General features: G+C 43.8%; 1 protein-coding gene across 4 annotated transcripts in view; it reads right to left on the reverse strand.

Annotated features, from left to right (window-relative positions):
- CEP170B (centrosomal protein 170B) overlaps positions 1 to 25,648 on the reverse strand; it is a 57,933-nt gene that overhangs the window by 25,001 nt on the left and 7,284 nt on the right. For 2 of the 4 annotated variants that reach the window (XM_033061865.1, XM_033061864.1), the window contains exons 3-9: positions 19,660 to 19,749; positions 16,615 to 16,693; positions 13,956 to 14,014; positions 12,553 to 12,691; positions 4,100 to 4,201; positions 3,075 to 3,551; positions 823 to 885 (exon numbers count right to left, since the gene is read on the reverse strand). In XM_033061865.1, coding sequence (XP_032917756.1) covers positions 823 to 885; positions 3,075 to 3,551; positions 4,100 to 4,201; positions 12,553 to 12,691; positions 13,956 to 14,014; positions 16,615 to 16,693; positions 19,660 to 19,749 — 1,009 coding nt within the window. The remainder of the gene's footprint in view (positions 1 to 822; positions 886 to 3,074; positions 3,552 to 4,099; positions 4,202 to 12,552; positions 12,692 to 13,955; positions 14,015 to 16,614; positions 16,694 to 19,659; positions 19,750 to 25,648) is intronic. The other 2 variants (XM_033061868.1, XM_033061867.1) reach the window with 1 other exon arrangement.

Below are 25,648 nucleotides of genomic sequence, written 5' to 3' on the forward strand. Positions count from 1 at the left end.
TCCCAGATGAAATTTATTATTTCAGTTACAAGAAAAGGATTCTACAGGATTAAAAAACTCCAAAGACACCTGTGTGGTACAGGGATTGCACCCCATCAGAAGAAATAGGAGAGAAGACAGCTCTCTCCTGACCCCACTTTTCACCACTGGTTAGCTACCAAGTAAATTATTTATTTTAAAAGAATTCAAGAAGTAGTTTCAGCCTTGTGGATTTCTGATTTTGTAATGGCAATTGGCTTACATACCTAATGTTCTGTTTCTTTCTTTTTTCAATTTAAATAAAAATGACGAGATTATTTTGCCATTCTACCCAATTACTGTAGTCCAAGACCACCTCACTGGGTTTTCTCTTTTATAGAACAGAAATATCTCTGCAGGATCAGGAAATAAAACCCTCACACTGCATCCCATGAAACCAAATCCCCACGATGAAAGATCAGATCAGTGCATTACAAGTACATGCATCTCTGAGCACCCATATCACCCTCCTCGACAAGAGGAAATAAAGAGGCTAACAGAAAAGTAAATTTGCAGGATTCTTTACTCTTCCTGGAGATTTAAGAATTACACCATGACACCCCCATGAGTTACACCATCCTATCACCAGCCAAGCAAAGGTTAAATTATTACTTAACAGTTCACCAAGATAAACTAAGTTTATAATTATTTTCACTTATGTTAGCAACAACCATCTTTACAACTCTATGTATCAGTGCCTGCCTGCCCCTCAGCACCTTAGCTCGGGATTCTTAGAAAGTAAGTTGAAGTAAAACAAAAAGTTAAAATTAAAACAAAAAGTTAAAAGTAAAACAAAAAACAAACCTTTTTTTGGAGAAGGAAACGGGTGTGAAGGCACACAACACGATTCAGTCAACGACCAGGAACCTGTCATCGGGAGAACGGGGAAAGAGGTCTCTGCGCTCTAGACTGTAATATGTAGCAAGATATACTGGCTAAAACACCACGTGTTTGAAGGAAAACTGCTCAAACCTACTTGGCAAGTTCTCCAGACTCATGGGTGAAGACCAACTATTATATCAAGTTAACTGTGAAAGATTACAATTTAATGCAAGGTCCATTCATCCCAGGAGTCAATTCTGTGAAGAGTTTCCTAATACACTGATGAAGAAAGCCAGCAAACTTTGCATTGTGCCCTGAGGGCTGATAAGCTTCACCCTTGGAAGGGAAAGTTCTTAAATTAAAGGTCTTAACTAAGAGCTCTGATGAATGCAAAATGGTGAGGACACAAGGAAAACATGCACCATGCTCATGGATGCCCCAGCAGAACACCATGCACATCCCCTCAAGCTGCTAAGACCTGAACACACTGTAGTCACACACTGTAGTCTCCATACCAGGCTTTACATTCACCACATTGTTGCTGAAAATGAACAAAAGTTATTTAGATAGCCCCAATGTGGGCATTTCTATCCTGAATAGAATATATTCCTGGTGGGAATTTTGATCCTGGAGACCCAAAGCTGGTAGGCAGCCAGCAGCAGCCTCCAAGACATCTTCAAAATTAGCCCTGCCAGAAGAACACGTTGCACAGCTATCGCAGATAAATGACACCTGCCAAAGCAGGGGAGGATCAGCTCCCCAGGCCATCAGCACTGTATGTTTTAATCAAATGTCCAGCGTTGATTTCTTGATATGCAAATTATGCATTGAATTACCTCAGCTTCTTTCCATGCCTTATGGACTGCAGAGAGGCAAATGCAGCCAGTCTCTAGTGCTCCTGTGCATCACAACAGCAACAGCTGCCCAACTCTCTAGTTTTCTCCAAGAGGAAAGAGCAAAACCACTGAAGGACATTTCTGTCCCTGACAATGTTCTCCAAAAATCCATAACATAAAAAAATCCCAGCACAAAACCTTTCATCAGTCACTGAAAATAAGACCCTAAATAACCAAACAGGGCACCTCAGTGTTGTCCCTTACTGGAAAGGACTAGAACCAAGCAGTGGCCAACAAAGAAGTTCAATTTCCATGCCATGCCAAACCCTATGGCTGAATATGAAACCTTTATGAACGTATGGGGTTCCCAAAAATATGTATCCATACCAGCAGTTTGGAGGTATAATACATAAAATTATCCACATTATGATGAGTTTTGGGTTTTTTCCCCAAGAAGGTCAAAATAAATATTCCTTTAAGAGAAATCAAAGTATAGCTCTTATTTAAGTAGGACCTCAAGCTTAAGTAGGTCTAGTAGCCTTCAATATGACTTCATCAGCTCAAACTGCAGTTCAAAACCACAGCTTTTCCAGAGGCAAGGCAGTGAGAATGCAGGAATGACTGGTCTCCTCCATGGATGGCCCGAGAGAGATACAAAAATCTTGCAGAATGTATTCAAAATTGCAAGTCCCACCAACTGCTCTAAGAAGTGGGCTCCCAACTTCACTTCAGACCTTTGAAAATCTCCAAAGAATTCCTCACAGTGACACACTTAAAAAGACACAGGTCCATGAAATCTGATGATTTTGAACAGAGCAGGATTTCAGAGAAGCTTTAGGTTAGGAGAAGAAACCTTTTCCTACAAGCACAACAATTTCCTCTAATGGGGATCATCTGTATCTCAACTCTACCAGTACTCTCTGTCTCAGCACTTTCTGTCATCCAACCAACTGGCTCTGGTCATTACCAGATGATCACACTTAGGACAGCAGGATGATCGTGCTTAGACTCCTCTGGATTGCAGTTAAAATGGAAAGTAATTCCATCAGATAGGAGAAGCCAAGAGAACCAAACTCAGGAGTATCTGTGTTTATCAGCCTGCATATGGAAATTATTTTAGACATTTAAAAATCAAAATCTTTTTTTCAACCAATTACTGCTGAGCTGGCATTATACATGAAGAAAAGTCACATTAGTGCCCCAAACCAACATCACACTCCAGGGCCAGGTGAAGAGCATGCTAGCTGCATTCAAGAGATCAACAGTCATTAAAGTAATATTCTTCATCTTGCAAATTTGGAGCAGAGATAATTAAGTCCAGTTTCATATTTTATTATGAAGGGCAACATTTGCATGGCCAACAGAGAGCTATGTCCACATGACAAGACATTCACTCACCTTTAAGTGTCCTTACATGAATTGGCAGGTCACTCTTGGTACTGTAAACATCATCTCCTGCAGACTGCCTTCTCATCAGGCTTGGGTCATTCTGGACAAGCCAGTCAGCCACTTTGCTCTCTGCTGACATTACTTCTGTATGAGCTGGTTCCTTACTGTAGGGTCTTCTCTGTCTGAGTGAAAATTTAGTTACGTGGTCTTTTATCTTTATTTTACCAGGGGTACCATCATCAAATTCAATGGTGAAAGAGGCATGGCTCTGTACCACAGGGGCTACCACAGCATCAACATCCTTAGTTGGGATCTCATGGACTTGTGTTTCTGGAGATTTTGATGGCTGCTGAAATTCTTTAGTTGGAATCTCAAAATAACTTGGCTCTCTCCGGAAGGCAAACACAGATTGTTCTTGGGCATCTCTATAAGTCGAAATATTCCCATTCAGTTCCTCTTCATGTTGGGTTATTTCTTTTGATCTCTCTACAAAAGTGGGGAAAAAAAAGGATAAAGTCACATTTTTTAAGTACTTCACAATTCACCTGTTTCAGCTTCTTGGAAGAGCTACTAATCACAATCCCTCTCTGCTAGAGAACAGATACACTGTGTGTGCACTGAAATTAAACACTTTGCAGTAGAGCACATGCTTGATAGAAACATCAGGTTTACTGCACAAACGAAAACAAGAGGCCTCTTCCATACACACAGACTGACAACAATGGGAGTGTTAAGACTAAACGGCTCCCAAGGATGATGAGGTGAGAAAGATGCAGCTACACAACTAGTTCTAAAACAAACTTAGTATTTACTCCACAACTGCTGTTTTTAAATATTTTAGGGAAAACATTTTAAATTCTCCCTTATTCCAGTTTCAGCAGCAGCAACTTACACACAGGAATGTGCAAATACAAGCACAAAAAAGAATTAATGATTAAAAGCCTTGAAACAAGATGGCTTCAAACAGTAAATATCAGAAGTGTGCCATAATTTTGTGTGCCCTATCTTCTCCCACCCCATGTCACCTCCATTACCTGAGTAATGTTCCTCTTGCCTTCTCTCCTCCTTGTTATTTGCATCATCTTCCCCCCACCAGGAGGGCTGCCCATAGAGAGGGGTGCGGTAAGTATTTGTTTCTAGGAAGAGAGGATAAGCAAATACTTTAACATACAAAATATCAATTTACCAGGTTCAACTGCACACCAGAAGGGGAAAAACATCAGGACCAGATGAGACCATGAACCTGTTACACCACAGTTATAACAACAGCAAATTATACATAATAATATGTTCAGGCTTTTCTTTGTTTCACCCTTTTTTCCTTTTTACATTTTATTGCAAGATACTAACTCCACCTTCCTTCATTGTCTTTCCCAGATACTTTCCCAGATACATTGTGTTTCCCAGATCTGCCTTTTGTCCCTTTCTAGCCTTATTATACACACAAAGTGGAAGACTGTTGGCAGGACAGACTACAAAACACTAACCACAAAACTGTCTTCAATTCATCTGCAATTCAGGTGAAAATCTGACATTTTTCCTCACCTTAATTGGGAGGACTTTAGCTCTACCCTTTTTTGCCCCACCATGTCCTTGGATGTGTCCAGGCTAGAGATTTTTTTGCACTCCCACTTTCCACTCCCACTGTAAGTGAAACCCATTACACAACAGGAAATTCTTGAAGAATTACAAACTTTAGAAAAAATGGTAAAACCATCTCCTTACAAGTTCATAAAGAAGCAGTAAACTCTTGCTCTCTAAAACTTATAGTAAGCCAAGTGAATTGTATAGCTATTGTAGGACAGAGGATTTTCTCCTGGAGAATTTCCTCTAGAGGAGCCACGTTCACATTCTTTCTCTGCTCAGTGAGCACTCACTGAAAGATCAAGGCTTCACTGCAACAACTGGCGCCCACTCAGTGGAGCTGATCCACTGCTCCTCGTTTTGTATCCCACTAAACAAGGCTGTGTTTTGGCAGTGCCTTGGGCTGCTGCTGTTTATGCAACAAACAAAAAGAATACAGCCAATTTGCCTGTGGTACAGTTAATACTACGCTTTTTTCACAGTTCAAGAGAAGCAAATAAAATAGCTTTTGTTCTTTCATCTAGAGGTGATAGAAACACCAGGCTAGGTCAGGGGCTGAGGTTAAGATCCAGCTTTGTTAGGCTGCTTCTGCCTCTGGTCACAGCAGCAGTAACTGGCCACGTCTTAAACCCTGGCTCCAGCTCCAGAGCCATAGCTGGGCTTCTACTGCCAGCTGCTGCTCAGTTTGTGGTTTTCAAACCACACACTGCTATGAGCAAAGCAGCTCTCAAACAGCCCTGCAATTTTGCATTCCTTGCTTTAGCAGTGACATGACAGAAAGCAGTTGTTAGCATAAGGGAAGTCGGGAGAGGAAGGGGAATTGTGTAACACAAATTTTAAAAAGCAGCCTGATTTTATGCTGTTAATTCTAAAGCTACACAGACCCAGTGGCCACCACTTCAGATATTTTTGTTCTAGGATCATTCCAGATATATAACCTCATACACTGACAGTCCACAGGCAAAATTTTGCTTTACAGATGCAACCCACGGGCCTTTTTCAAGAGATCTTGTTCATGTTTCAAAGTTAACCACGCAGCCTCCCTTCACACTGAGGATCAAAAGAGGCTGAAAGTATTACTCTCCTCCCTGCCCAGAGTGCGTGGAAGATAAACCATGTTCCTGTTATGTAGGCGGCCTTTGAAAGTTCAAAGGAGGAAGCATTTCTCACCATGATAAATTGGAATCACCAAGCAATATGTTTCATAACTGATTATGTGCAAACCACTCATGGGAGAGGGGAGAAAAAACAATTTGAAAACCTATTCACAAGGTTCTTAGTCCAGTGTAGGGTTTGGTTTCTCCGAGGCTTAGAGCTTCTGTCACACAGCCTAGCAGAAACCTACCATCCTCTTTTCACGCTATAACTTGCCCACTAGACCCCACCCCACCCAAGCAGGATCTGACACTTGGGCACACAATGGATTACTCTGACTTGTAGTACAGATCTTAGGGTTGATGGCCGAGAGGCAGCTATCTGGGGGAAGCCAGGGGAAGGAGATCACTTTAACACAAATCCATTAGCAAGAGCTAGTGATGTCTGAGGTAATTTGTGCCTAAAGGGATCAACTACCCTAGAGATGAAATGCAAAGACCACCTGCATTCCACTGCTGCACAAGCAGCACCTTTGCCAAGGATGGGTGCTGCTACCCCTTGCGTCTTGCAAGGAGTTGCCTCATTACAATTTGTCTCTCCAGCACCAAACAGATCCCAAAGGCACCCTAGTCTAGAAGATGCCAGTGATCTATTGCAAGACAATTTTGTGTCCAGAGGGACAGAAGAGAGCTCAAACCCCTTCTGCAGGACAGAAGTCTTCCCAGAGACTGCGCAAAGATCTGTGTAATCTGAGCACAAACACGGAAGCTTTTGCCTTTGTTGGCCAGGAGCTTTTCTACCACAGGGAAAAGGGGAGTAAGTCAGACTTTTGGTCAGACCTCTTCTGTTGATGAGGAACTCTGAGACTGCAATTGAAGCTGAAGGAGGGAAAAAAAAAAGGATTTATAAAGAATAATGATCCAGCTCCTCTGCTGTCTCAAATTTCCCTGGGCCCTAATAGGTACTTGGAAATTACCCTAACTGCCCCTCTGACAACAGCTAGCACAGTCAAAACCCCAGGGCAGGTCTAGAAACACCTAAAAAGAGTGCATCAGGTTGGCCAGAGTGCACAGATCTGGGGCCATCAGTGTAGGAGACGCTGCACTGCACTCACTGCACAGCAGCAGAAGGTTCCTCATGTCCCATGACACAGAGCTCACATGGCCCCACCTGCAAGGCCTGCTACAGCATCTGTGACAAAGCTGCACATTTGTGCATGTGGCATTTCATTCCTTCCCTCTCCCAACCTCCACAATGAACTGGAACTTCATTTTAAAACTGCAAAAAGCACAGATGGAAAGCTGAGGAGTCAGTATCTTGCTATTCAGGGACTGTTTCAATATTTTAAGAGCAATTAATGTTTTCACTGAGCATTCATAATAATTTGCATTTTGAATAGCATTGTCAAGTGACACAGTCACTGTCATTCCTGGCTATTGCTGAAGGCAGACAGATCCTGAGCCAGAGTAAAATTTCTCTGACTTCAGAGAAATTAATCCCAGACAGCAGCCAAGCCCCACACAGCCACTCACCCACTCCCCACTAGCAGGATCAGGGAAAGAATCAGAAGGGTAAAAGGCAGGAAAGTCATGGGTTGAGATATAGAGACTAGCAAGGAAAGCAAAAGCCATGCACAGAAGCAAAGCCAAACAAGGAACTCATTCACCACTTCCCATGGGCAGGCAGGTGTTGAGCCAGCTCCAGGAAATCAGGCGTCCATTACACATAACAGTGATTTGGGAAGACAAACACCATCACCTCAAACATCCCCTCCCACTTCCTCCTTCTTCCCCCTATATTATATGCTGAGCATGTGATATAGTCTGGGATATCCCTTTGGCCAGTTTGGGTCACCTGTCCTGGCTGTGTCTCCTCCACCCTTCCATGCAGCCCCAATCTCCTCACCAGTGTGGCAGTACAGAAAACAGAAAAGACCTTGGCTCTGTGTAAGCCAAAATAACAAAAACATCTCTGTATTAACCACTCTGTGCTCTGCAAAAATCCAAAACACAGCTCCATACCAGCCACTGGGAAGAAAATTAACTCTACCCCAGCCAAAACCAGCACAAAAAGCTACAAGAATTTGTTGCCCTGCTCATGTCAGAAACTTCTGTCCCTTCTAATTTGCCAGCACAACTGACACCTCTCCCAGCTCTAATACAATATTGTAGAAAAGGGGAGGGGAGGAGAAAAGAGCACGACGGGAAGGCAGCTAAAACAGATGGCTGTGACAGAAGTGGGCCAGGGAGCAGCTACACATGCAGTTGTGCCAGCGGGCTTTGCTCTTCACCAGCTGGGATCCATTTTAGGTAGCAACCTCAACCTGGACCTGCAGCACCCAGAGCAGCATGTCTGCCTGTGTCCTGAGACATGCAAAGCACCCTGAAGCCACCTCCTGTCTGCTCTGTTTTAGTGTAAGATGGATGCTCTTGCAAGAGCAGAGAAACTCGGGGCTTGGTCAAGTCAGCAGTGAAGGGAGGAACACCAATGAAAAGGAACTGCTCAGTCATTTTAATGACATGAGACTTCCTCCAATTGATGGCAGCTCGTTACCACCTCTCTCCACTCTGTGCCAGGCTGCCCAGATGGTGCCAATTCATTTAGACATATTTCTTGGCTCATCAATTCAGGCAGGCAGCCCGAAAACCATCCTTTTAGATAACTGAATCGAGGTCAGGACAAGCATTCAGCCAGATAAATACTGAGCTACCAGTGATGGTGTAATACAGGGAAGATCACTGACATACACATGTTCTGCTCCTGGATTTCAGTCTTTGGGGCAGTCACTCAAAAGGAAAAATGATGGCTGTTTTAGCACAGAACAAGGGAAGTCCATTTGATTAACAGTCTGACAAAAATGTGGCCTGTTAAATTAATACAGAACTATTGATCATCTGAAGGAGAGGCACCAAAAGAGAAAATGAGACATGTCAATACAAAGGCTGTATTTATGGAGAAGTGAATCACACAGAACACAAGGCCATAACTAGAAATATAGTCCAGGTGATGAAAGGCAAAGGAGAAAGACTGTGTTAAAGCTGCTTTCCATCATCAAGCAGGAAGAAGAGCTTTCAAGACAAGCAGACAGCTCCCTCTAAACAGAGGGGTCTGATTTCCCTTGAAGGTGTCCCCTGTGGTCAGGACAGGACTGAGGACTGTGCTTTGCCCGAATCTTTACAAAGCTTTACACCATCATGAGAGAGAGAGACAGTCAGCAACAGCACATTCTTTGCTCACAGAAGCACACGCAGCTTTGAAGCTCTCTACTGCAAGTCACAACAGAAGCATGAGAAATCCAGCTTGCTTTAAGTCAAACTGTTTTTGATTCATTATTAATAACAATAATGTCCATCTTCAGAAGATCCCAAGTAGGTTTCTTACAGCAGAGGCCTTGGGGAAAAAAAAGATGATCTAGCTACAACATTTTAAAATTAATTCCTTATATCTCTGTTTTTTAACTCCTCTCCAAAATAGAGAATTCAGACCTACCAGGAATAATCATAAAGCAATTCTCTGACTCTTTGCCACACAATTTGTTTCATATGTGCATGGTAAATCTAAGCCCTGGTCTTTCGTATTTGCTGTGATCCCACAGACTTTCAAATCAGGCTGATGATCACAAATTTACTTGTATGAATTACATGGTCAAACCTTAAGCATGCTGCAGTTACCACTGCTCTAGTTCAGGCAAAAAAGCAGATATAACACCACTCCCTTAAATTAAAGGCTAGGGCAGAGCTGTGTGTGTCTAAATAGCTATTGCCATGATCTCATGGGGAAAGCAGCCAAAGACCATGGAAACCACTTCACAACTGGGCACAGCTCCCACTGCCTCCATCCCTGCTGCCTGCTGACCTCAGCCCTGGACATCAGCAAGACTTTCAAGTTGTCCACTCTGCTGAGAGGACTTATTAATGACACAGATGCTGACCTGGTGAGCAAGTTATTTCACAGAGCACAGGAGAAGCTCCCGCAATTGGTCCTACTCCTGCAAGTGATGATGCCCACTTCAAGTGGACGCTGCAAGCAGCCTCCACCCCTGGAAACTCAGACCTGCAGCAGTTATTAAGAGGTTAGTCACCAGATTCAGGATTACCCAGTCCCAAAACAAAAAATTTGCAAAAACAAAGAATTAAGATCAGCCTGGGGATTTAACTGTGTGTTGAGAAGAGAAGACCAAAACAAAGTAGCTTATCTCATCAAGTACCTCAACTCAGGTAGCAACAGATGGGAACAGGGATTGTGACTGTCTTGAAATCTACTTTGTTCAAGGCTCTACCTGGCTTCCTGATCACTTAAGGCTTTAGACATGAGAGCTAATAGCTATTTTTAGCATTAACTAGTTGAACTACGGACACTTTTATCCATCTCCAACCCAGAGGATTAACCAAGCTCCTTGCTTTAAACATTTCATAGACTGATGATTTTCTGCTTACAGGCAACATAAACCCAAAAGCTGCAAGATCAACAGCATAAAGGCTAAACTGAATGTTCATTCACTCCTCTGGATCTCTTTATCCTCAGCCCCTCACCTCCTGCCATTTCTAAGCAGTTCTAATTGTTCACATTGTTTTGTTAAACCTCTTCCCTGCATTCCCTCTGCCCCTTTTCCACCCGGGCCCTGGGAACTGATCCTTCTAAAGGCTTTTGTCAGGCCAGACCTCGCTTTAATTAGTCAATGCAAATTCCTAAATACCTACAGACTTAGCAAAACAGCTCTTTTCCTAAAGCCTCTTTCTGCTGCCACTAAGCAAGCCCACTCCCCATAAGAATACTACATTCTTCTTTTCACTAATCATTTCAAATTGCTGCCACTCCTCCCAGCAGCCTAGGAGAAACAGTGCATGTATGTAGCTGAGGACAAGGTGAATTAGTCACATCGCAGATGAGAAAGGGATCCACTGATCATTCTGCTCACGTGACAGAGATGCTTTTGGGAGAGCAAGGGACTGATTTAATGCTCAGCCTCTTGCTTCCACAGGCTTCAGTCCAATTCAGCAAAATACTTCAAACAAAAAGTCCTGATTTCCTCTATCGTCAGTGGGGTTAGCAGCGCTTCACAGATTATTTTAGCTCTGCCCATCAGTCCCACTGCATGTGACATACTTCAGTGCTGGTCCCCAGTAAGAACACAGAGCCCGTTTTGCCTTAAACCTCTGGTCTGTGCCCACTGAATATGACAAACATAATGCAGGTCTGCAAATCACAGGCTAGAGAAACAGGTCACCTTGCTGAAGAGTCACTCAACATCCTGGCTTTGAAGGTGTTCCAAATATCCACTCCTTACACTATGTAGGTTAAAATCAATGACAGCGTATTTTGGAAGGTGGCAAGAATAAAAAACAGAGTGTTCAAGGAACCAGGCAGTAGCAAACACAAAGTGCTTCCAGTTACTGGTAAAGCTTTCCAAGAACCTCCTGCCCCTTGGAAAGGCAGCTGGAGAGCTCTTCCCCCAGTGGGGTTCACCTTTTCTTACCCTCACCAGTGTCACACTTCATCATCCACAATCCCATCCCTTTATGTCCACACTTGTCAGGGTCAGTCCCAAACACACGCACACAGCCACAGCCAAAGCAACACAAAGAAAGGTTTTCTGGTGCAAAAAATGGGAGTCAGGCACATGAGCACATGTGCTTCCCCACACAGCTGGAGACAGCAAGGAGACCAGGGAGAACATTACATTGTTTTAGTGCACTCTGTCAGATTAGGGGGATTTTCATAAGGACAGTACATGGGAGATAACGGTCAATCACTCCACTCCAATTAGTTATCATGAAGCCTTAACAGATTTACCCAAAGTTGTACTCTTTTTCTAGAAAGCTGCCATACATGTCTCTAGTAAACTCACCCAAGATGTTTTCCTCAGTCTTCTACTTGCCCATCCCCTTCCCTCCATTCTCCTCCCTGATTCTTCCTCCAACAGAGAGTGGGCAACTCTCCCTGCTAAACCCTAAAGGTTTCCAACTGCTCTGCCATCCTGAAGCCTCAAGACCACCACTGGCAGTCATGTCACCAGTATGCTTTAAAACCATTACTTGTTCCTCCCATGCACCAGCAAGGTCCAGAAAGCCATGAAGTGGTATCTGACCAGAACTTGGAGAAAGACCACTTAAGACAGCACACAGAAGAGGCAGGAATTTGGGTGAAACGAGACAAGACTCTTGGGAAGGTCCTGGTAAACCATAATGGAGAACATGGAGGAACCAAGTTTGACAAAGGATCTTTAAAGGAAGGCAGCAGCTGGTAACAAAACAGAGAACATAGGGAATTTCTCAACTAGAAAAAGGTTTGAAGTAGGGGAACAGTGAACCTGAAGCAAACATCTCCCAGTTTGGCAGTCAGTTTCAAACCCACATATTGGCAGTGTAGGAAATAGAGCCATTTCAAACCATGCAGGGCTTTGTGAAAGAAATGGCTTGCTGCTTCTTTGCCTGCCTGCCAGCACCACACCACAGCAGCTATACATTTTCTACTCTGAGTCACCCTCTCTGTTCAAACACCAGCTCACGATTAGGAAATTAAAAATAGACCAGGCAGGTGCCAGAGAACTTACCAAACCTGCTCTGCCCACAGGTTTTCCAGAACACACACAGTGACAAGGCATGTAGGAGCCATCACACCAGCTGTTTTTTTCTGAAGGCTAAATCTCCAAAAACCCAGAGTCTGGAATACTCCAGGAGTTTAGAAAGATGATCCTTCCAGAACTGCTCCCAAATGCAACCCACAAGACTGTCAGAATCATAACCCAGCACAGGGCTCAAGCTGCACTTTGCTCAGAATCCAGATTAACTGGTTCCCAAGCAGGTACCTGTAATTGCTTTCCTCTCTCCTTTCTCCAGCTTTGCTTGTGGGGACTCTGTGTAGACACCGTGCTCCATGGGCTGCTCCGCCCTCTTCATGGCCATGCCTTTGTAATTCATCTGGAGTTGGCTGGTGTACTTCTCATGCTGCAGAGACAAAAGCAGCAGTAAAGCCCTCTTCCCCACCAAAAGATCACCCAGAATTCTACTGCAGCTGTGTACTTCAACAAAAAGCATGCACACCTGAGTAGACACTACAGAACAGGAGAAATATCCCATTTGGAAGCCATTAAGTGACAATTCTATTACACAGGAAGGTCACTGTGACTTAGCTCTGCAAAATAACTAATTAGAAAATCCTTCAAAGAATAAACTGAGAAGAATCAGAACTCAGGCCATTTTCCACTCAGGATTCAAATCCTGAAATCCCCTTTGTTCTTAAAGGAACATTATAAATTATTTCAGGATGCTCATCTGCATTATCTCAATTTTCCAGCAAAGGCAACTGCAATCTATTTTAATTATTTTTTGCAAACCCTCTCCCCAGTTAGGAAAGTGATTCTGCCTTAAAACAGGTTCATATAAACACAGGTAAATGAACTATTTAGAAGCTGGTTTATTACAATTAATAAAAGGGTGAACTCATACATATTATCCCTGAGTAAATTCAATGAACCATTTGCCCAATTCTAGCTGTTTGATTTCCCATCCTTGCCAAGGCCTAAACATGGAACCAGGGCTAAGAAGGCCGTATCTGCTAGCCAAGAGCTGATGCATGGCACTGATATCTTAGTCCCTCAGCTGAACATTATAGCTTTCTTGCCTAGAGGGGGGTTGTTTTTCTGCCTTAGATAAGGGGATGCTTGAATATTTCTTGCATGCTACTGAACAATGTTTAAAGAACACCTCACTCATAAGAGGACTGACTGCTCAGTAAGTAAAAATTGGGAGCTTGAAGGCAAAAATGAGATGGTGCACATGAATAAATTAAGCAAACTTCAGCCAGATTGAGGAGGTGTGCTGGAGATGGCATAAGTCACCATGCTCACAGGCAGACATCTGTGCTTCACTTCTGGAAGGGAATAAGTTCTGCTGTGCCCCCCCAAGTTCATGTGCTAGTTGTTCTTTAACATGTTACAGCTTTAAGTAATCTTTTTTTTCTTGGCAGTCATGAAACATAAAGAACTTCATTTACATGTTAGCACAGGGATAGGAGAGATCAGAGTAGAGATAACTGCAAAATGCATCTCTCCTCAAAGGAGGATTTTATTAAGTCCAAACCCAAGAAGAGCCTCACATTTTGAGACATTTCACTGCCATCAAGAGTATTTTATTATTTCACCCTACTAGATCATCACAAGTGTACTTATTTTGTTTTTTTTTAAAATGCACTGCACCCAGCCACTCTTACCTTTAATGCTTCTTCAGGGACTTTGTGTTGAATTTGTTCCAGGACATACATATTCGAATGTACAGAACTCGTTAAGGAAAATAAAGAGGAATTGGATGGACAGAGAAATCTAGCATTTAGTCACAGAAAGAAAACAGGATCATAAAACCAGAAAGTCTTAAAACATGCAGGGTAGTAAAAGCTGCCTGTGCTGCAGCCCAGCATGGCCTTTGTCATGCACAGCTTCTGAGAGTGTACAGTCATGTTTGCTGGCCAGACCCACGACAGCTGAGGGGCAGCAGACATGGGGACTGGAACAGGAGAAGCCTGGAGGAGCATCAGCAACCCTGTGCAGGACCTGGGGGAGCAACCAGAGCCCCAGCTCAGCTCACACCCTGATCCTCTCCACCTGGCTAGCAGCTTCAGGCAGACCCCTCAGTTTCCCAGCCAAGGTGGGCCAGTCACACACCGAACAGGGGAGCAGTAGAGTTCAGCTCCATGCTCAAATGTTTGGGACTATGGGGCTCTCTTGCCCTGGCAAAGCCTTTCAGTCACTGCAGTTTTCTAGATGAAAAGTAAATCAGGTCATGAGCTGCTGTGACCTCTTAGGAAGGGAGGCATTCACATGGTTGAGCCCAGGCAATAATCCTCAGCAATGCTGTATTAAAAAAAAAAAAAAAAAGCTGGCATCTGGAATGTCATCATGAACAACCCAATCAGCAGAGCAGAGAGCAAAGAGGAGGAAAAAGGGAAGATGGAAAATGTTAGACTAAAAATAAACCAAATGATAGTGGCCTAGCAGGGAAACTGTAAATGGAAAAGAGAAATGCTCTCGTGCAATGGGACAGAGCTGACTCCAAGACCTCAGGAAATGCTGCCATCCACACCAAGCTGACTGCAGTGTGCACAGAAGCTCTGCTAAACAGAGTGGAACCAAAACAGCAAAGCAGAGAAAGACCTTGCAGCTGCCACAGGTATAGTACATAGTAAAAGATTACTCTAAAACCTACATTCTTTAAAATTTTCCTGTTAAGGGCAATAAATTCTACAACTCGTAAGTATAATCATTCATTTCACTTGAATATCCATGAAAGGGCTGCAGGACTAAATACTTCAATTCAGCTGCTCATTGCTGAGACCTGCTTTCTGTAAAAAGTTTAAACTGGTATTGCAGCCATTAAAACCCACCCATGCTCCAGGCACTGATTTTTGTCTTTTCAGGACTGGAGTTCACAGCAAGTCTTCACACACCAAGAAACCAGAACATACACAAGCAGCTACATTTAAAAAAAAAACCAAACAGTTGCAAAGTCAAGAAAAGCTTCAACTGAGATTGCCTATAGGATTGTAACAGATTTTATCACATGTACAGGAAGACACCACCTTTAATGACAAGATCCCAGATGACAGTACCCAAGACCGAAATTATGATCCACGGCCCAGAAAACCCTCTTTTCCTGCAAATCCAGGATGGCACACACATAAGTTTAAGCAAGTCTGGTTGCAACAGTGAGTGCTCCTGCACTGTCACTGCTGAGAGCTGAAGTACCAGATCCCTGGAAGACAAGCAAAGTTCCAGGATGGAGTATTTCAAGGGCTAAAGCATGGCAAGTACAAATGGATTATGATGGGGACAGCAAAAGGCAGAAGAATGTGGCCTTGGGGTCAAGGATGCACAAGAGTTTTCCAGCCAAACATTTTCCCCCACCAAATGGTAAAACAGCCTCTGCCTCTATTCTCAGAAATGTCTGGACTGTTTTAACTGACATGTCCCCAGAAAAGAAAAGAAAAAAATACCCTGGAGAAGACACTTGCTACTTCTAAATTCAGCTTGAGTGGGCAAAGTTTGGCAGATAAAAGCAACTGAAAAAAAAAGTGAAAAAAGTATTAGATTACATGAAAAGACAGCAATAGGAGCCTCTACTTACCCCTACTGCTCTTCAGGCTCAGAAAGGCATGTCAACATCTATGCTTACAGCCAGTCATACTGTCACATCAGGATAAAAAAGGAGAGGGATGAAAGCAAAGGTGTTTTAGCAGACACTGGCAGAATTTGTGGTCTGTAAATAAAGCAGTAACTGCAACCTTGCTTGCCTTGCTAGAGGTGAAATGTGCTATTGCACAGACAGATTTACTCTTGCATTTTGTGGCAGAAGCAATTTGCATGAGCAAACTTTAATCAATACAGAGTCAAGGGTCTGGCCACAAGCTCCACAACTAAATGTTGAAGGCTGAAGGCCTGAAAATTGTCTAAAAGAAAACATCTGGGTGAAATGATTAACAAAATAAGGCAAATTGAATTTAAAAAAAATTGGAATATCTTAATTCATACAAAAATATATTAACTATGTTTGCTCCCAGCTGCTACCAGTTAGAGTTCCACCCAAATAAAAAGAAAAAAACACAATCCTTCATTAGGAGGAGACTGAAGAACTTCCACAGTCAGTACTGCCAGTGCAGGGCCTGATCCAAAGCCCAATGAAAAAGCAGGCATCATGATTAATGTGCTCTGAATCAGGTTCATGGTGGAGAAACACAAGCTTATGAGCCATCCAAATGCTCCAAGAGGCAAAACAAACACCATACTCAATAGTCACAATTAGCCCTGGTACCTCTTCATGCAGCCAACAGCACAAAACCCAAACCAAGCCTGAGTCCCAGTGCCCTTCAGAAAGGATATCGTAGCCGAAGCGAATGACATCGTTCAGTTTCAGGGTGATGTACTTCTGGTCAGGAATCCTCACATCATTGACAAACGTCTGCAGGAGAGAAGCACAGGAATGGGTTTCAACTGAGGGCATCAGGGTGATGGATCTCAGATGGTGCTCCTGGAGGGCATCCATGTCCATCTGCTGATGCCACTGCATGTACTCAGATTGTGCCAGCACCAAGCCAGGAGCTAGGAGCTAAGCTCCCTGGAAAAATCAACACCGGCAAGTAGCTCCCATGGGCAAGTCAGAGCACCCCAATTATGCTTCAAAGTAAGGTGCTGTGAAGAGACCTCTAGGGAGATTTACCTTTGCACCAACTGCAAATGCAATTTTAGTCCCCGACTTGAACAGGTAAATGAGGTGCCTGAAGTCAGGAACTTCAAATGCTCTCGGCTCTCCTACACCCGTCTCAACCAACGGTTGCAACTCATGCTCTTAATTACTGAGCTGGGAATCAGCTTTCTGCTGGATGGCAAACAAGACTGGTGTCAGCCCCAAGGCCTGACAATTTAACAAGCAAAGCCTATCACAGAGGAAGGGGAAATAAAACTGCACAGGGAAATGGGAAAAAAATTTGCAGCAGCATCACCATGACACCTGAGGCCACACTGTCCGAGATAACCAAACTCCTCCTGCTAAAAATTCACACCCCCCTTTTTCCCATGCTCCAGGCAATTAATTGAAGCTGAAAGAAACTAATACCCTTCTAAAGGTGCAAGACATGTATTTCACAGCTGTGAATAAATGTCTTTGATGTCTCTGCTTCCCTCTGAGAGGACCCACTATGAAAAAATTCTCCCAGACTAAACAAGGATCAAATCAAGCATGCACGGACATCCTTCACAAATAATCCCGTGAACTTCTGCAATGACCTCGGCCAAATAAAAATAAGAAGGAGTTGAAGAAGCCCTAGACTGCTGATAGGGATTAGCCACTCCCACAGCTGGATTTGAGGCAGGCAGACACCAGGAGTTACCCTACTTGGCAAGGGGGGATTCACCCAGCCTCTCAGACCAGGAACCTGCTGCTGGGGCTTTGCACCATTAATACAAATGCAGCTGAGGAAAAAAAAATTATGCTAGAAAATGAATTTACATGTTTTCATGACTGCAGCACAGTCTTTTCCTTCTGCCTTCTCACCTCAGCCAAGCCAAACATGCATGATAAGAGCTAGTATTAACCACAGAGGAAAAATAAATGCCAGAGGAGGAAACCAGAAACTCAGCAGACAACAGCCCCCAGTTTCATTGCAATTTACAGAAGAGCTGGGAAACAGGCCTGTAATTTCAGAATAAAAGCAGTGAAGCTAGTTAAAAGGCACAGAATTCCAATTTGCATTAAAGTTTATGATATTTCAAAAACCCACAACAGTCACATCTGGAACAGGAATAATTGTTTGCTGAATTTTTTTCAAAAAAGTCTGCAAGAACTCATTTTGATAGTTACCTATTTGTCCATGTATACTAGAGATAAAGTAATCAGTAAAATGTTTCTTCTGGATAGAAATGCTACACTTAAAAACAAAAAACTCTGAATAGAAACTGCAGAATTACTTGAACATTATAACAAAAACAATATTAAACACTGACAATTAATAGGAACCAGATTATCCAGCAAAGCCACATAATGCATTGCTGACTACTCAAATACAAAATAAAAGGAAATTCTGAAAATGGATTTAAAAATCAATGTCCTCAAAACTGATTTCTTCGTTTCAGGTGGGAAAATAGGTTTCTGTGACAATTTGCAAATAAAGATATGTTTCTTGCATGCAAAATTTGATTTGGCAACAACAGACTTTTTCAACAGAAGTGTTAGATCAGCTGCAGAAGACATGCACTGCTCTAACTCCCTTTTATTCCACTGCCTCTCTAAATGTAAGTCTACTATTAAAATGTTGTAAATTGATATGCTTTAGCATGTGAAGGTAGAAAACAATTAGTGGTACAAGCCTTCCCTCCCTTGCAAGCAGACTCTTCAGCTGCTATTTTGCCACCATGAGTTAAATAACACAGCTTTTGAACCAGGGATCCAGCCAGAGTCCAGACCAGTTACTAGAAATATTCCCATTTCAGCAGGGTTCCGTGCCTTCAGCTATTAGGCTGAGAAGGATTAGCACTCATTCTTGCTGTGTTCAGATGCCAGAAGATGCAGAATGGTTGAGGGCTGCTTTAGCCACTGTTTTTGTACAAGTTTCAGGGCTCATCTTGTGGTTTTGTGGTTGTGATGGTGGAGGGCTTCTCAATCCAAAACAATGGCTTCAGTAAAACCCCCAGTGGGAAGACAAATTATGTAAATCTAGCTTAGGCTCCAGCAGAGGAATAGCTCCACTTGTATGAAGAAACTCCCAAAACAGAGACATGCTATAACAATAGGACATTTTTAACAACAATGGTGCATTTAAATACCATGGACTTCAGGTGTCTAACACTACGGCATAAGTCAGACCAGAGCAAGGGTTAAGATTCAGTCAGGCTCAGTTTCCTCTTCTGTGCTCATATTATTCCTTGGTCTTCATGCAAACCAGGCTCAAGGCAGGCAAAAGAGCAATTTTTATTATTAAAAAAAAAAAGAAGAGGTGGTTTTAAATAGTTTCTCTGAACAAAATTAAATGTCTCATCATCCCATAAATCACTCCATGCAGTGACAATCGAACCACCAAGAGGCCACCCTGCTCATGCTGAACAGCTGCTCCAGAATCTCCACCACTTTAACATCCCAAACATGAAACTGAATTTATTTCCTCCCCTATTGCAAAAGGGTTTATGACTTTGTGAGCCCTAAAGCATTCTGCAAGGAGGGAAGTAGACAGGGAAAAAAACAATATAATATTCACCAAAGCTTTCCCCTCCCAAGATGAGATGCTACACGACCTCCACCTTAGGCCTTGCAAATAATTATGCATGTCTGGCTTAACTCATGCCAACAGCTGCAGTGACCCAAAAGGGTCTGAGAGCAGGATTCAGCAAGTAGACTCAGCACAGCCCCTGCCAGCTGGGAGGTTTGGTACTTACTCCATTTAAGCTGCCGAGATCCTTCACCCAGTGCTCATCCTTCTCCTTGTCATAGTTGATTACTGCGTGCTGCTTATCCACACTGCGGGACTGGCAAGGGAAGCACAGCGAGCGTGAGACCAGTCAGGCATGAGAGACACTGTTAATCACAGCAACACTGAGACATTAAACTGGCTTGATATGGGCTAGGGGGACAGAGGGGGAAAGCAGGAAGGATTAAATACTATTTACTACTATAAATAATTGAAGGATAAGCAGTAAATGCTTCCATGGTTGTTTGCAGAGTTTGAAGACAATAAGCTATTTGCATGGAGAAGGGAAAAGAAAAAAGTTTTTAAAAAATTGCTGAAGGCTGTCAAGACTATGCCATAATTTCAATAAATTATATCAATACACACTGAACAAAACCAGTCAAACTGAAAGCCTGAGGGCCAGGATCTGAGCCAGCAAGAGCTAGAAGAGCTCCATGTTTTAACTGCTGAGGCCAATGGCCTCATCACTAGGGATGCTCCTATGTGGGATCATTTATTCCTATTCTTCAAAGAGGAAAAAAAAATATTTTCTTGATTTTTTCAAACCAAACTTGTTCCCAAAAATTTATACTGTTCACAGGATTATGTCCTGGAATCGATTTAAATTCTAGGATGTATTCCAAGTTACAGAGAGCTTAGTAAAACCTGGAATGAGAAAGAAAGCAACTCCAAGAGAATTTAAATTGTAAGCTGGGTTTGAGAACACTGAACTTGACAGATCTGGTGCCACTGCCTTTGTCACAATGCACAAGAAATGCACCTTATCTTCAAAACAGAGTGTGACACTTGAGCAGGCATCGTGTCAGACTTCTGAAGAAGTGCTAGAACAAGATCTATGCATAATTTTGAAATATGGTGTGTTACAGCTATAAAGACACCAGACTGTCTGTTTTTAGACCTGCTGCCTCTCGTAACTTGAATCCTTGCTGCAGTTGACCTGAGGCAGACACTGGAAGCAGTCACTCCATCAGCACGTACATGCAGCACTGAGACCTCCCTGGTACCTCAGGGCAGGGGAGGGGAGGGGAGGGCGTGCTACCAGAGCAGGGAGACCAGCCAGGCTCCAAGTCAGCTAATCCTCATCTTCCTGGGCACCGACCAACAAGTTCTTGCTGAAAGTCCTTCCCTTTTGCCAAGTATAGACACACTGGTTTCCACAGCAGCGCTCTCAGCAAGCCATTATCTGGCTTCTTGCAAGCATGGGAGGCAAAGATTGTTTCAGGGAATTCCTTGGTGAAAACAAAAGAGGCTTTTTTCTCACAAACTGCTACTATTTTGCAGGAATTTCTCCTGGTCCTGCCAATATCAAGCACATAGGAAATACAATACCTGAGAAATGGCATCCCCTTCCCCTGCAGAGCATCCATCAGCCCAGGAGACACATCCCCCAGAATAACCCTGAAGTACCAATATGAAGAAAGCATTGCCAGAATATTGCCCTTTCACCTTGCAATATCCCTCACACTATTTCAAGCAGAGGCAGTGAGGACAGGGGCAAAGTGACTCCATGTCTCCAGCTCCCTCACTAACACAGTTATCCACGTACTGCTGGACTTACAAGGAAGCACTTCATGCTTTGTTGCCCAACTGATGCTGTTCAGACAGCAATCAACCCCCAAAGACACAAACAGAGGTGGGACAGGCAGAGACAGGTTGGGGACATCCCAGCTGTGCCTCCTGCTTTGCTGAGCACTGAACATGAGAAGCATCACACAGTAAAGCCCTCCCAGGAGGGGCACACACAAAGCCCTCACCCCCATGCCATCCCCACACTTGGTGTCTGACCTCAAGGCAGGGCAGGTCATAAGCACTTGCAGTGAAGCTATTGCTTCACTCTTTTATTATCCACACCAGATGGAGCTCCTCAGTCCATTTTTCAATGACCCAAGTGGCAGATGTGTGCAGTGTGAGGTAAGGATGGTCTGGGTAAGGTCAGCTGAGGGACACTGCCCAGGTCCTGCACCTCAGCATATGGCCTTGAGGACAGGACTGTCTTCAGGCACAGCCTCAGGTATCACAGCAGCTGGTACTACACAAGCTGGGGCTGTTCCTGATCCCTCACACCCTTTGAAGGGATGTGAGCCCAGACTCTGTCCCCACAACCTGGTTGTTTGAGCACTGCTCTGGACTGGGGCTCCTGGAGGGCTCACCACACCTCACCCACAGAGCAGAGGGGATGACCATCCCCTCTCCGTGTCCATGGGCATTTCTCTACTGTGCTTCATGCCACTGGAGTCAAAGAGAACCGTGCACAGGGGTCCATGCCTGCACAGCACAGACACGGTCTGTGATCCCTCTGCTACTCAGAATTGTGGATGTCACTGTTCCCAGTGAGATACAAGGGAATGCTGATTGACTGGTGCAGCAGTGCTTGCTTTAGCTTTTTCCAGCACATCATGGAGGTTTCATTTAAAGAGAAACAGATTCTAAAGGCAGAACAAACCACTTAGCCCCCTTCCAAGAGCAGAAATGTTTTCACCCCAAAAAGTTAATCCAGACAAAAAAACAGGGCAGATCTGGTATCTAATCTTAAATTTATCACAGGCCACTTAAAAAGAAGTTTATTTCTGGGAACCAGCTGTCTCCAAAAAATTCAACTTGCCCTGTGTCTGACCCTGCTGTAAGTGAGCACAGCCTTTGGTCTGCTGTGCTCTACAACAGCTGACTTCAGCCACTCAGGGGTCCCCAGTCAGATGAGGGTCATCTCAGGGGAGCAAGTAGAGATGTATTCTAGCAACATGATATTCCCCTCCATAAATGCAGGAAGAGGTCACCAAAAGAACCAATTTCTGTTTTCCAAGAAGTTTCAGCTTTGTTCAAGAAAGCTCACAGCAAAAGGAGTTAAAACAAAAAATGCAAAATCTGACCCACAGTCTTCATATAACCTCTCAGTATCTCTTTAAAAGCACATCAGGAACAAGGCAAACTGTTACGCAGATTGCACTTCTGTGGAATCTCATGCTTTTGTGGAGAAGAGAGGAATTTTCTTAGTTTTGTTTATGTTAAGCTAGCAAACATCAGAGGAACTGGCAGCAGGAGTTCCTAGGGGCCTGTCTCCAAGGAAACTCAAAATAACTAAATTCACACCTTATTTATTTTGATGCAGACTTGCCAAAGGTCACTCTCACTTGAGAACTGAGGTGTGGTTTATTTCAACATCAGTCACATTTAACATAAACTGCTCTTGTGTGCAGTGACAGCACCAACCCAGCAGTTGATGGTGCTTTTGTCTCAGAGGGGAGCAGGCTCCCTCAATCCCACTTCCCAGTTTCCATGCTGGTAACAGCTGAGAGCTTCCCAGTTTCCATGCTGGTAACAGCTGAGAGCCCACGGACGGGCACTTCAGCCCAGCAAGCCAGTGGTTCCTAAGGAGTGACCCAATGAATCACAGAAAGTGACTTAAGAAGCCTGAGTCAACACATTACAGAGCTGCCCATGGGTGCAGAGCTCCAAGCCATCTGCAAGTTCACTGGAAAGAGTTTAGGCATCTATATATTGAAGAACTGCAATTAAGTTGACTGAATCACTAACATAAGAGGACTTCTAGTCTAAATGCACACATGCACCAAATACTGAGCCTTGCTTAATGATCAGCCATGACTTCCACAACCAAAGGCAAAAACTGATCCATCACGAATAGACACAGGGGTCCAAAATAAAATAAAATAACAGAATTTCCAATAAAGTTAATAAGAAACCTCAATTACCTATGTCCAGATGTCAAAAGCAAAAAACAACCAGTACATCCCTGCAGTTAATCTCTTTCACCAGAAAAGCCCTTGTGATGGTGTGAGAAGCAGTCCTGATCTATAGGTAAGAAACCCAAGCAACCAAACTGGAGCTGGAGCACCTCAGAGGAGGCTGAGAAGGGGAAAAGAAAGAAGGGAGGTGTCTTCTTAAGCAGTGGTGATCTTCAGACAAGAAACAAGGCTACACTCTGAGAGGCTGGAAATGAAGGAAGAACATAGCATTCTCACCATGTCCCAACACTGGACCTGTTATCAAATGAAAACAACTCTCAGGAAAACACGTGTGCTTTTCTGATTAAGAATATTTACACTTCTCTGCAGGGAAAACATGGACACTGATTTGTTACTACACTCAGCCCTCATCCAGGGCTGGAATTTCCAGACATTCAAATTACTTCCTAATATGAGGTTGTGTTGCTTTTCTGTCATACTATCTACCATGCATCATGTTTTAAATACCTAGTAGACAAAACGCACACACAGCATATAACTGAGGATGGAGGTACTTTTTATATAGCTCTTCCTTCTTCCAAGATCATTTTAAGCAGATAGTCCAAAATACAGGAATGGTACCTGAGGGTCTGTCAATCCCACAGCAGTACCAACACCTTAGATCAGCAGTCTCCAATCAGCCATGCAACCAGGCAGCTCACTTGTGATTCTCAAAACTGCACACATCATCAAATCAGCAAAATCAGCTTCAAAAGCTTGCAGGAATATCCACAGAGACATAAATCACACTGTGGCTACGTGTGCTGCACATACCCTCCAGCTTTGTGTTTGGGGAAGGGTCTGATGCAGAGAACAGGGCACTGGGGATGAAAGTGTGAGCTGCAGAGATGCCAAACAAAATCCACAAGGCAAAAAGACCTGCTTAGGAAGGCAGGAGGAGAAACACAGCCAGACAGCCTGCGCTTCCCCACAGGGCCGGGGAGCAGACGCAGCTCAGCTGTTTGTGTAGATACAGATGCTGCTTTTTTCTCAGGAGAATTACCATGGGTGAAAACCTACCGGCTGGGGTTGAGATTTGGACCTCAGCCCTGCCAGTGCCGCGAGGCATCGTGGTATTGGAGATAAAATAAACAAACACGAGCAGTTTCCCTGTTCCTCACTGCAGTCTGCTGTGCACTTCTGGCACAAAATAACTGCAGCGTTCTGGTGGCAGCATGCAATAAAACAGTTCCTCAAATACTTTCCATAGTGAACAGGTTACATTTCTGCCAGTACTGTGCTCTGTACAAGTGTCCCAGTAAGGAAATATAAACCTCTGGTGGTGTCCCACTTTAGAATGGAGACAGACAAAAACCCAACCAAAAAAAACCCCAAAAAATCCCAAAACAAAACAAAAAAATTCCGTTGCATTCTGGCCTGAGATGTGAATTTTGCTCTTCCAAAGCAAGAAGTTGGATAACATTGAATGACAGATGTGAACACTGGGTCCTTCTCTTTCACCATAAAGCATTTCATAGCGTTGTGTGCATTGGCTCCTTCAGTACTTTTCCAGAATATCGGTGAATGCTCCATCCTGCCCCAGGCTGGCTGCAAGTGTGTCACCCCTGTGGCAGCCTGATGGCTCCCAGGGGCAGGTGCTGCCAGCTTCTAATGACTCTGCCTAAGCAGACAAATCTCTTCAGCAAGTGTAGCCACCTCATCCTGGGGCTGGATTCGCTTTACAGCTCCCAGGCTGCAGAGGCTCCTGCCTTCAGCTCACCAAAGTCACAGGCTTTGTGGATCTGTGGCTGAACCAGGGCCTGAGTATTCAAGCAAAAAATAAGGCACTGAACAAAAGAGAGAAATTCCCCAGGAAAATGAAACTGTAATCCCCACAGCTTGGCAAAGGGATTTGGCAGCTGGCACAGTTCCCATAAAAACTTAACCCGTTATTTTGGGGTAAAATGCGTTTTTGCTTGCTGGCTCCCCATTCACAAAGTGAATTGGTTCAAGTGACCCAGGGTCAGATCCTGACCACAGGCAGGGAGCATGCTGCCCATAGATGCACTGGCTTTCCCTTTGTTTTATATAGCCACCCAGGAGGAATGGAAAAGCATTATTTTAGATGGGACTCAAGCCTGAATTTTTATAGTGCAGCTGAGCTGCTACTGCCTGGATCAGGATCTCATACAAGGAAGATGTATCTCCCTTTTATCTCTGCCCACTCCAGAGTGGGACAAATCCTCCCTTGGCAGTCCAGCAACTTGCCAGCTGCAT

Source organism: Catharus ustulatus, chromosome 6 (genome assembly GCF_009819885.2).
Source record: "Catharus ustulatus isolate bCatUst1 chromosome 6, bCatUst1.pri.v2, whole genome shotgun sequence".
Classification (NCBI taxonomy): domain Eukaryota; kingdom Metazoa; phylum Chordata; class Aves; order Passeriformes; family Turdidae; genus Catharus; species Catharus ustulatus.